Raw genomic sequence first — 12,847 nt, forward strand, 5'->3', positions numbered from 1 at the left:
CCAAGTGTGTGTCCCTTCTGGGTCGGAGTATCCTACAAGTTGGTTTTGTGCCCTACCTTTCTTTATATATTGAAATTATTTATTTATTTATGTCTTTGAGATGTTTTATAATCCTGTAGCTTGTAGCAAACTGATAGGAGACAGAAGGTTTTATTGTCCAGAGATAAAAGAAATGAATTCTGGTTGAGACATTAGTTGACTTCAACTGCTTCTGTGTCTGCTCTTGAATTCTTCTTTGAACCCTCCCACCAAAGCCTTGTCCTAAAATACTGAACCCGGAGCCTTGCAAATATTTTCTAATGATTCATGTTTACTTACTACAGGTTTGCTTACTACATAACCCAGGCTTAGCCTCAAACTCGCCATGTAGTCTAGACAGCCCTCCCCCTGCCTCGATCTCTTGGGCGTACCACCATGTCCAACACTATAAATCATCTGTAAACCTCTAGTTCCTTAGCTATTAAATGAGCTAAAGTTGGATATGGTGGCTCAGGAAACTGGTGCCATGAGTCTGAGGTCAGCCTGATCTACGTAGTGAATTCCAGGCCTGCCTGGGCGACAGAGACCTTGTCCTAAATAAAAAAATGCAAGCAGCAGGAAATGATGTTACATCATGTCTGAGTATGCTGCTTCTTCACATGTATGTTGTATGTGTACCTATGTGCTGTTTAAAGTCTTTATCCTGAGTTCTCTTTAGATGTGATACAATAGTGATCTAGGATAATGTTCCTCAAATAACATCCCTCCCCCCAGCCCTTGGATTTATTGAGAAAGCTTTATCTTACCTGTAGGTTCTAAAGACCTTCCTGGTGTTGCTTTTGCTGTCCATGGTGGCAATAATTTTAAGCCAATACCATTTGGTTTTAGTGCTTATAGCTTTAAGATGAATTGATAATTCGGTCATTTGGATATTATGTTAAATCTAGCAATTGGATAATTATTCAACTTGAATTAGTCTAAAATTTTAAGTAATCAGAGACTTTTCCCCCCCTTCAGGCCCAGTTATGTGAGCCCTATTCATCCTCTCCAGACTGTCTAAGTGGGACATATTAACCTCTCCAGCAAACAGGGCCCAAGATGCAGTTTCCAAAGCTCAGTTTATTCTCCAGAGGTGAGACAAAGCATCCCTAGCCCATGGATATGTTACAGACAGCAGAGTCTGACACACACATACATACACACACACAGATACACAAATACACATACATGGTGACTGTGGGCAGGCATCAGTTACCAATTGGCTCATAGTCTATCAGTGTGTAAATTGTTCCCTTGCTTGGCTTGAAAATGTTCATTACTCATACCTTTTGCCCTTGAGACTTCCATCGGTTAAGAAGTTTATGGGGCATGGTGGCACACACTATTAATCCCGGCACTCAAGAGGCAGAGGCAGGTAAATCTTTGTGAATTCCAGGGCAGCCTGATCTAAATGGTGAATTCCGGGACAGCCACCAGAACTCCACATAAAGAGACACTGTCCCAAAGACTCAAATACACAATACAAGAGAGAAGTGAGGATAATGGTAACAGCTTTATCCCTAAGGATGCTAGGTTAGAGCAACCAGATTGGACACCCATGTTCCTACTTCTAGAGAACTGCATGTACCATTGTGGTTCTGTAGGGTGGGCTGTTGTTATAGACATGGCCAGCCTCACACCTAGTCCAGGTTATCCTTGCAGTAACTATTCACACGGAAAATTCGTGCATCTGACCCTGGCCTCTTAGCCTGCCCATCAAAACCTTAAGGTGTCAAGAGCAGATTATGGAAAGAAATGACAAAGCTCAAAGGCTGGGTGATTTCTCCCCAGAGGTTCTTAAGGAAACAAGTGTGGAGAGAATTCCCTATTCTATGGTTGCTACAATGTGTCCTACTGCAATAGGGCAGGTATTGGATACATTGTGTACAACCTACTGTGAGGAATGGAGAAATGTATTCCAGATCAGACGATACCATTCAAAACAAACAACCTAAAGACAGGATCAGGCTGTAGAGCCCAGGATGGTGCTGGCCCACTTTGCATTCTCGTCTGTCTCCCACGATGCTGGATGACAGGCAGCGTGTGCCACCAGGCTACATCTGTGTTCCTGAAGACAAACTTCCACGAACTAGAATCATGGCACATGGACAAGGCTCCCCCCACCCCACCCCGAGCCACTCTTAATAGCATGAAGAGCCTTTCAGCAATGCTTCCCGGAAAATCACGAGACTCGTAAGTATTTTAATTCACATTTTAATGTTTGAAAACTATGTTAACACTGCATTTATAGAACATAACTTCTTACATTATTTTTATTTATACCACACCCTGAAGGAAAAAAATACCCAACTTTATGTGATGGACAGTGAACAGGCAAGTTCTGTGGCCTGTGGCTCACTCTGGATGCCCACCTGAAATCATTTACAAGGTTTTTACATTAGTAAAATAGTGGTGTGCTACATGTACTGAGTCAGATGGGGAGCTACGCACACTGGACTCTAGAGAGACTGCACTGTGTACCGATGAATAAGATTCAAGTGTGTGGGGGGGGACGACAGACAAGACAGTCTATGTTGGCATCAACGCTAAAAGGCAGACATGCAAAGACCTTCTAAAGCTTAAAAAATAACAGATGTTCTCTTTCAAACCTGTGCTCATATTAATGTTCAGGGCTCCCCTCAAGGATCCCAAAGTTTGGGAAACAGTGATTCCATTTTTGGAAAAAAACCAAACCAAACCAAACCCTCCCTAACATCTGTTTTCACAAATTCTATGCAACAGCATCAACGTTAACTATGAAAGAACATAATGCAGAGAATTTTTCTCATTTGGGGTATGTCTGTTCCAATATGATAATGATGCTCCGCCCCCAAATCCTCCTTATCTGTAGCATCTAGATAACAGATTGCACGAAAAAACAGGGCAGTTATTTTCCAGACATTTCTTTCACCCCCTCCCCCAAACAATTAAGGTTTTAGGCTCCAGATTTACATTGACAGAACTATGGGAAAGAAAGTAAAATTCTTCTACTTCCCAAACAAAACCACTAACATCTATGAGAACATGTATTTCTTGTATGCAGAACACTAGCGACCTCTGTTTCTGTATGGATCAACGCCTGCAAAAATATACAGCCTCCTATGTATTTACAACATATTTACATACAAATGAAGGATTCCTAAAGCGAGCCTCCGCTGCATAGATTCTTCAAGCCTGTGTACTGTAGGCCCAGTGCTTTGTGGTTCTTCCTTGGGGAAGCCGGAAGAAAGCCGCCTGAATCTGATGGAAATTAGCATTGTTCTCACGGACCCAGCCCTTTAGACTTACCATTACTTTCAGTCATTACCCACAACCCCACTCTGAAGTCCCAACTCTTTTACTATTACCAGCAATTCACTGTGTTTTAGAGGACCACATTCAGAACTGCCGTCCTGAGAAACATTGTAACACTGATAACTAAAAGTGTGACATCTTTTTCTGTACCATTCTCAAAGCCTGGCGGCCCTGTTCTAATCAGATAAATGGAGGTTTTGCTCTCGAGTATAAACCACACAGACATCATACCTTCCCTCTTTGCCCTAGTCCAACTAATGATGCCACCTCACACTGTGCTCCTGAGACAGACCAGGCTCTGCTCCCCTTGCAGCTCCCTCTGCAGTGCAGAACTGTGACTAGAACACACCGTGCATCAATATATTCCATTTTGCAGTGCTGGTACTGAACTTCTCCAGGCCAGCACCCCATGCCACCATGGACACGGTCCCCTGAACTCAGCAGCATATTTTTTTTTTAATTTATCTACATTTTCTGAAAGTCTCAGTTGGAATCTTCACAGCTGTAAGAAAATAGACTGGTGTCTCAGTCTGGGTTCTCTGGAGTGCAGGCACCCCAAGATCCACTCATGCCCCTGAACGGCATTTGCAGCAGGACAGAACGCAGTCAGTGCACACGATGCTCTCTCCCTTTCCTGCATCTGCAGACATTGGCTGTGTCCTTTTCTATCCTTCCTGGCTCTCATTCCTCGTCCTGGGAACCAATCACCCGAGGCTGGGCTGACTGGAGAAAGCTCAGCATGGTCCCCAAGCTTGATGTTACTGGCCTCACCTGGAGACTAGACCTCAGACTTGCAGAGGACAGCTTGCTTTATCCACTGAGTCTGGTTGCGTCTCACCATAGACCTTAGTCCTCTGCAATCCACACCAACACTCTTAGATTTCTCAGCAGGGTCCATCCATACACAGGAAGGATGGAGAGCCTTTGTACCTCTCATCTGATCACCAGGGAGTGAAGCCATGGCTACCAGCACAGGAGACATTGAGAGTGCCGTGTGCTGGCCCCAAAGCTGGCACCTGGGAGAGCTATAAAGTTAACGGCAGGCAAGGAGGGGAACCCTAAGAACCCCTCTTCTTTGGCCACCATCTTACACTCGGGGTTTTGAACATAGCCCCTCTAATGTCGGGGGAGACCGTGCTTCAGTCCACTGTAGGGGAGCCCTGACCTCAGAGCAGGCGATCTGTGGCAGAGGTGACCAGTCCAGATCCCACACCAGGCAGTGGGGTGTCCCTAGTGACTCTGGCACCACCCACCTCCAGTCTTTCTGGGGACTTGGCTTTGCTGCAGTCCTGTTACTCCATTTCAGCTCAACATTCTTTTCCAGCTGCTCTTCAGTGAAGAAAATCCCATTCCAGGTTACAAAGCTTTGGAATATGTTCTCCCTGTGACCAGGCCTAGCCCAGGCCTAGAAAGAGTAGGTTTTCCTTCTGCACACGCTCTGTGACCCCTACTTCTAACAAGCAACACTAATCTAGGAATCTACAGTATTCTGTGTTACAAGAACCAGAGAACAGCTCTAAACCCAAAGTATGAAACTGGCTCTGGCTAACAGTGTGGAGAGTCCTTGTACTGAAGGGAAACACTGTTTCCCTGGGCGAAGGCCTCCTACGCTTGAGTCTACTAATTTAGCAGAAAAATATCTGATGCATTTGACTGTGCTGCTGAATGCTACCTAACATCTGTGTTACAGGTAATGTTTTGGCTACCAGTTCATTATTCTGAACAAGAGTAGGGACAGTCCACTTTACAGTGAATACCACAGAAACCATTGAATTACTGGGTGGTACCTGACAAATGACAGAAAGATCAATTATATTCAAACAAACTCAGGTAACACATACAAAAGGTTTTTTTAAAAAAAACATGTATCGCAGAGATCAAACAATGTGCTTCCTGCATATAAACACACTGTAAATAATACATTGTTTTACCAACACAAAATCCAGAGGTCAAAAAAAAAAAAAAATCACAACACATCCCAGAGTAAGTGTGTTTTTGGATTCACTTTGCGAATGTAAAATTGAACTGTTACAGAAGAAGGGGGGGAAAGCAGCAAGAGGGGAATGCAGCTTGCAAATGGAATTAATGTACTTTTTAAAACAGTGCAAACAGAGCTACAAAGGTTGGCCGAATCGTCTATCATTCCCCGAGACATGGAAAGTGTTTAGGCAAAGGGCAGAGACGACGGTGGGTTCTACCCTTCTTCCCGTCTAGGCCCTGTGGTCAGCCGCCTGAACTCGAGGGGGACAGAACTCTGGCGCAGGATGAGAAAGTAATGATGCAAGGCAGGAAACAGATTTCCCTTCTTCCCCAGGAGCATGGCAGGCACTGTGATGCCTACCCTGTCTGCGGGACTTCAGTGTGGTAAGGGACGTCTCTGCGTGACTCTCATGAGATCCCTGATGACCTCTGGGTATTTCAGACAGGAGGAACAGCTACATGTCTGGGCCACTCTGTTAGCGTCTCCTCACCCCTAGGTGAGAAATCTGTGCTCAGGGCATATTTGTATCTGGGAATTTCAACCAGAATACCACCGGCTAAAATACAGGCCCTTTGCAGAAAGTCGTCCCCGCAGAAAAGCGTCACCTACCGCAGCTGAGCTATGCACAGCCATGGGTATCGCCAAGAGCGGGGCATGCTGTGAGCCTCCCTGGCTGCCCTTTCTGAAGCTCTTGCCATTTTCAGTCTCCTTGGAGATTCCCTCGCTCCCCTTAGGAGGGGCTGGGAGAGAGGATAGGCCACCCCCTTGCCCGAGTCACATGGAACAGGCATAATGGGATAAAAGGGAAAAAAAAACCCACAGACAGGGAGGGGTCTTCTGTGGTCCCCAGCTGGGGCAAGGGGACACACAGTGACTTCAGCAGTCCTCCACTAAGCCTCTCAGGAAGAGACTTACTTTCGGGACTGGAAGGGAGTTAATGGAGACTAGAAATGAGGCTTATTTAAGATACAAAAATCTATTTGTAGTAACCTAGATTTATAGATATAAAACAAGTCTTTCAAAGACTCCATTAAAGTAAAGGGCCCAGTATAAAACAGGCTGACCTGACCCAGGCCATCCTTAGGTACACGTTCTTCCCTGTTGCAAAAAGCTGGTGGACACGACTCAATGCTGCCTGGCTTACAAACTAACAAACCATTTCCCCCTTCAACAATATGGGTGGGTGTGGGCTGAAGGTTAAGGAGTACATCCTTAGGCCTCTGGGCAGTCTCATATGTCATTATGGGAACCAAGGGACCCCAGGCAGGTGACTCAGCCTGGAGTAACTGTGGAGCCAGGTGCCAAGGGGGAAACAGAACTTCATTCCTGAGATCTCCCAAATGTGTATTTTACTATATCTATATATACAGAGGCGCCGTGCCCAAGCCCCCTCCCCCCAGCTACAGACACTCCCAGGGAATCGCCCTGAGTGGGAGTAGGGTGGTGTACCCACAGGCCTAGGGCAGTCTACGGTGGGTGATCAGAGCAGCCTCAAATATTGGGCATACTCAGATATAGCCATGGCACACGACCTGTCTCTCTAAGGATTATCCCTGTGTGCTATGTTAACCAAAATAGGCAAATTATTTATGAAACCTTATTTTTTTCTGAAACCTTATTTTTTTTCTGTAAAGCAAAATAAATATATACAATTCAAGATTATTTTCTCTTCTAAAAAGATACAGATAGCATGAGCGGAGCGTCAGTAGGAAAAAACGATTTCAGGAGCTGGGTATCTAACAAGTGAAGACAACGGTGGATCATGTTTCTGAAGTTCTGAGAGAGAGAGAGAGAGAGAGGCCACAACAGTGAGGAGAGGGGAGGAGAACTGTGGGAAGGGCTGGACAAGATGGCTGCACGAAGTCTGGAAAAGCGGAAATCCATGGTCCCTAAGTGGAGGTCCCAAGAGGACGTGGGTCCTTCTGGAAGTGAGTCTCTGTGTGGCAACCCGAGAGGAACCCTGTGCATTTCTGTTTCTGTAAACTTGCAAAAGAAGTGGCGAAGGGCTGCTGATGGGGACTGGATGGGTGTGAGCAGATGCTGGGCCGTCGCCGCTGGTTTCAGTGGCCTTCGTCATTGCCGGATGAGCAAGCCCAGTCGTAGATGACCAGGGGGATACTGACCAAGGAGAAGAGCACGCCCAGGCCCAGGAAAAGGGCCGCCTGCAGCAAGGAGACACGAGTTATTTCCAACATGGCCGACATGTTCTACATGCACTGGGGGAAGAGTAGAAACTTCCGCCCTCACCCTTAGTGTCCCTCAGTATTTGTCACGACCGTGGCTGAACTTTCAAGGCTCTATAAAACTGGGTGATGTGACCCTGCACAAGGGGCAAACAGCAGGCAGCTCTGGCGCTCTGCCTTCCACTCCTAACTTCTGGGTCACCTCAGGTGTCTGCATGCCACAAATGACTGGTCTCCTGATGAGCTCCTGTCTACAAAGATCACAACCTAACAAGCTGGGTGTGGTGGTGCACGCCTTTAATCTTGGCACTTGGTAGGCAGAGGCAGGCAGATCCCTGTGAGTTCCAGACCAGCCCGGTCTATACGGGAGTTCCAAGCCAGCCACGGTTAGAGTTACAGAGTAAGACCCTGTCTCAAAAAATGAAAAGCAAACCAAATCAAAACCAAAACCAAAAAAGCAACAAATCAAAAGAACTCTGGGCAATGAAGCCAGCTCACTTTGTTAGCCGTTACCTATCAACCCACATCATCACTGAGAAATAGACATTTCTGCTTGTAAAAGTGAAGCGTATACTGATTTGATCTCAGGGTATTGGCAGCAGGGCAAAGCTAGGCGATTTGAAAGAAAGGTCGATGAGGGCCCCACGTGGGTCAGTCAGTCCAGTGCCTGGGCGAAATTAGTGTGTACCCTGCTTGATCTCCATAACACTCCCCTCAGACTTTGTGGGCTGGGGCTGGGCCTCATGAGAGCCAGGGGCTTAACTGGAAACTGGAAGGGAGCCGGAGCTAAGCAAACAGTGGTAAATGGTGTGGCTGGTTGGTCTAACACCCCATAGTCTCTGGTCAAGCAGAGATCCTGCCTACTGCTCTTTGGGAGACCCCGTTTTATTATGGGAGGGGGCTGGAGAATCGTATAGAAGTCGTGGGCAACAGGCCTCCACTATTTGTGGCTTCGGTAGGAGTTGGGGAATGTCTTACCCTGGGACTTCTTTGATGATCCCTCCCTCAAGTGCACAGAGAACTATCTGTCCTGCTCACTCCTCTGCTCTGGGTCCAGAGGCTAAGGCATGGGCATGGGTGTCACGTGACTGCAGTGCCTACACTATCTGGGAGGCGGCTGAGAAGCCTTCTCCTCAGCCAAGCAAAATGGTTCTCCAGACCAGACTGAGCTGCTTTGCCCCTTTGCCCTCTGTTCTACAGAGACACAGGAGTGCAAACATCCGTTCTCCTAGGCAGCCACACCCTGGGTGGGAACCCAGGCAAAGGCCCGGTCAAGCGACGCTAGAAAAGCCGCCCGGGAAGGAGGGGAAGGGTTCTGATGTGATCTGAAGTTTTGGGTCGCCCAAGGGGAGACTGTTTACTTGCAAGTTTAGATGGGAAACTAATCAGAAAAAACTAAGAGTGCTTTGGCAAGGGACATACCCAAATTCTTTGAGTGCCTTTGTCTCCATCCTGGTTTGTGATTTTTAAGTAAAGAGACGAAGGGAGGATGAAAATGAGCATATTGGCAGACGTAACTCCTGAAAATTAAGAAAACAACTCTTTAGGGCCGTTATTGGAAAGCGTGGTCCACAAAGCCCTTCTGGACACCGTATAAGGATCGTAAAACCATACCTACGACTCCAAAAATGTCCTTCATGGAGGGAATAAAGATCACCAACAAGTTGATAATCACCAAGAGTATGATGGTCACCAAGACATGGCGGCATAGGTGGAACTTTGTCTTCTTGGCCAGCTCGAATAGCGACGATCGAACCTGCAGCAAAAGCAGAGATTCCAGATGGTTCCAGACGACTCCAGATGGCGGGCTGACCTCTACCCTCAGAATAAGCCCACTGATTGGTGCATGGAATTCCTCAAGCATTTTCTTAATACTCAGCAACTGCTTAATAGTTCAAAGGTATGGGGCCTTGACACCAAGGTTAAAGAGACGCATGTGTGAAATCCTCCCTCTGGGTGGAGTCATTTCCACTGGACGTGGTCTCCACAGTAAGGGAGGACTAAGTATTCTTGTAAAGATAGAATGGTGGAAGATAAGAATGCAGATTCTGTCCCTAGAAGCCACACTAACTCAAGGATCCCACCGCAGTCTAAGAGTGTAGATGTGCCAAGTATTGATGACCAGAAAAGCTACGCACGTCAGGCTTTCTCTGAACAGGATCCTGAAGTTGGAGACCGTCCAAAGCCCGGCGTTTCCCCCACTACCTAAAGGCCTTTTACTTACTGTGAAAAACAGCACAGGTACTGTGAGGATGACTGCCACGATGACAGCCAGCCGTACGGTCAGGATGAGAATGTCACCTGTGCTCTGGTACTTGTGAAGGAGGTCTGACTGCACCTTTTCTGAAACGAGAGAGGGCAAACAGGGTTTTAAAGGAGACCCTCAAATTGCTCGATGAACATACACCTAAATAATCAAGACTCTATAAAAGCCAGGAAGGTGTACTAGCTGGTTCTGTGTGTCAACGTGAAACAGGCTGGAGTTATCACAGAGAAAGGAGCTTCAGGGGAGGAAATGCCTCCATGAGATCCAGCTGTAAGATGTTTCCTCAATTAGCAATCAGTGGGGGAGGGCCCACTGTGGGTGGTACCATCTCTAGGCTGGTGGTCCTGAGTTCTATAAGAGAGCAAGCTGAGCAAGCCAGTAAGCAGCATCCCTCCATGGCCTCTGCATCAGCTCCTGTCTCCAGGTTCCTGCCCTGTGTGAGTTCCTGTCCTGACTTCCTTTGGTGATGAACAGCGATGTGCAAGTGTAAGCTGAATAAACCCTTTCCTCCCCAACTTGGTTTTGGTCAGTGTTTCATTGAAGCAATAGAAACCTAAGACAGAAGGCAAGGTTTTGAACAACCTGTAAATTCAAAGAAATGTCCATATGAGCCAAGTGCAATCAGCTAAACGGCATCTAAAGTCCCCAACAGAAGAAGCCTCCTAGAATGGGAGGCTTCATTCATTTTTTTTTTGTTGTTTTTTGTTTTTTTTGGATTTGGTTTTTCTGAGACAGGGTTTCTCTGCGTAGCCCTGGCTGTCCTGGAACTCACTCTGTAGACCAGGCTGGCCTCGAACTCAGAAATCCGCCTGCTTCTGCCTCCCAGAGTGCTGGGATTATAGGCATGCACCACCACCGCCCTTCGGGAGGCTTCATTCGTATTAACAAACACGTCTGGGAGAGCATGAAGCCCTTCCTACCCACCTTTCCACACTGGAAGCTCATACCAAATAATGTCAGATGCCCTGAGCCACACAAGCCTCTCTCCTTCTCTGCTCCTCCTCCTAACATAACTTCCTTCAGTCAAGCAGCAGGCGAGCCAGCTCAGCCGCCACCAGAAAAGAACTCTTCTGGCTTGGGTGCATTTCTCTCAGATACATTAGTATCTGAACAACTTCCATTTTCCTCAACCCACAACTATACAATGTGTCATTTCAAAGGAGGTGGATACCACAACGGAATCATGAGAAGGGCCTGAAAACACTCACTCTGGACGAGTGACTACCCAGCCCCTCCTTACTGTTCCCCAGAGCTTCTCGCTGCCGCAGACTCAAGGTTGTGGGCAAGAAATTCATATTGTTTTCCACCCACCGCCCACCCCTACCATGGTGCCATCGACTTCTGGAAAAGGACCAGAGGTTATAGTAAAAAAATCTCACTAGATCGAATTTTCTTTACTCAAAATGCATTAGCCACCTATAAATAGCTGGGATTCCCCTCTAAACATATAAACAGACCCGAGTACTGTTATCGTTGAAAAAATGGACTCATACCTTGATCAAGGTCACTCAGGCCGTGGACGCTAGCTCTATTTTCTATCCTCCCCCACCAACCCTCTGATACAGGAAACCCCAGGACGGCAAGAAAGTTGGTGGTTACCAACTCATTTGACAGTGCCATTCTCTGATGCTTATGAAATAAAAAACCTACCTCCAGGCTAAATTCACGTGTAAATCTGTTTAAGTTTTAGATTATTTTATGGTGAGGGCAAGTCTTCTCAAAAGAAGCACTTAACAGAATGGACAGTAGAAGCTATCTTAATAGTTGTCAAACTTGGCCTTCACAGAAAAGGGCCGTGGATGAGAAGGCCCCGGCAGCAAAGGCCAGCTGCCGTCCTGACAGGGTAGGCAGCACAAAAGGAAGAGGCTTTCTCTCTCAGCTTTCGCTTCTTCCCTACATCGTCGCTTCCCTTCCCTGCGGGGCACTGAGTTCCGGCGAACAATTAGGTGCTTTATTTTTAATTAACGCTGATTGTCATGAGTGTGGGCTCTGCTCTTTCTCACTTTCAGTGTCCCTCTCTTTTCTATTAATGGAATCTGACCCAGTTTGTGGTGTCAAGTGGGAAAGCCTTCTCTGATGTCGGTTTTTTAAATTTTCCTAAGATGGCATGCTTCTAAAACGCAACTTCTCTGAAGAACAAAGCTCCCGAGGAAAAAAAGAATTTATATCATTTTCAGTAATTATTCTCCTATGCAGCTTGAATGAAATGGAAGGAACCGTTATCACTTGCTAGAAGGAAAAACAAAACTGAAAATATGGGTCCTTCGGCTTCAACCTAAAGTCACTTCAGTATTGGGTTTTTCCTGTTGCTTTTAAATACAGATAGGTATGACCATTGGAAGTAACTTACCATAAAATGTCAAGTACCCAAAGATGGCCGTCAGGAAGTACATGACGAACATGGCGAAGAACGAAATGTTGGAAACCATCTGCATTTTTTTCTGGGACCGACTAGAAACAAAGACAAAGGAATTTTTAAAAGTTATATTGCTGACTTAAAGCATCAGGGTCACCCTGAACCAGAGACTAGCTCTGCTCAGCCTAATGCATCCCCTGACCAGCTGACCCCCTGCGCGATGTAGCTTAGAGCAATTCTTTAATAACAAATGGGTGCTGTGACCTAGAGCCCAGGGTTATTCCCGAGTGGCCTTCCAGGTGCTTTTAAAACTGCATCATGTGTTCAACAGGAGGGTGGTTTTTAAAAAGCATTTGTGGCTGCTTTCCTTTCCCATGCTGACCAGGTAGGTACAGGAAAAGCCAAATGCTCTTCTCTCAGTCTGAGAAGGCGAGTTAGACCAACCCCAGGTTGGCTGACTGGGTTCTGGTTTGGCTTAGCCTCAGGTACAGCTGGGCTATACTAAGCATTCAAGAGTTCTCAGCTAAAATGGCGGCAGGCTCCAGCTTCTAGGTCAGGTACACGCTGTGGTTGGGATGGCCTTTCAAGCTGAGCTACCGAACAAAGGACGTATAGCCCGTATCACTTTATACCAGCCATGGCATCCCGTTGGCAGTCAGATGACAAAGGCATCATGGGAAGTCTAGAGAGACAGGAACACTAGGAAGGACCCGGTAAAAGGGGGTCACAAACTAAATGCTGACTACTCA

The 12,847-nt window shown here is 46.6% G+C and overlaps 1 protein-coding gene across 5 annotated transcripts in view; it reads right to left on the minus strand.

Moving 5' to 3' along the window:
- Positions 1-2,216: 2,216 nt before the first annotated feature.
- Slc38a1 (solute carrier family 38 member 1) overlaps positions 2,217-12,847 on the minus strand; it is a 71,875-nt gene continuing 61,244 nt past the window's right edge. For all 5 annotated transcript variants that reach the window (XM_052160264.1, XM_052160263.1, XM_052160262.1 and 2 more), the window contains 5 exons: positions 12,093-12,193; positions 9,701-9,819; positions 9,091-9,232; positions 8,899-8,996; positions 2,217-7,455 (listed from right to left, as the gene is read on the minus strand). In XM_052160264.1, coding sequence (XP_052016224.1) covers positions 7,354-7,455; positions 8,899-8,996; positions 9,091-9,232; positions 9,701-9,819; positions 12,093-12,193 — 562 coding nt within the window. In that variant the 3' untranslated portion in view covers positions 2,217-7,353. The remainder of the gene's footprint in view (positions 7,456-8,898; positions 8,997-9,090; positions 9,233-9,700; positions 9,820-12,092; positions 12,194-12,847) is intronic.

Source organism: Apodemus sylvaticus, chromosome 17 (assembly GCF_947179515.1).
Source record: "Apodemus sylvaticus chromosome 17, mApoSyl1.1, whole genome shotgun sequence".
NCBI lineage: Eukaryota > Metazoa > Chordata > Mammalia > Rodentia > Muridae > Apodemus > Apodemus sylvaticus.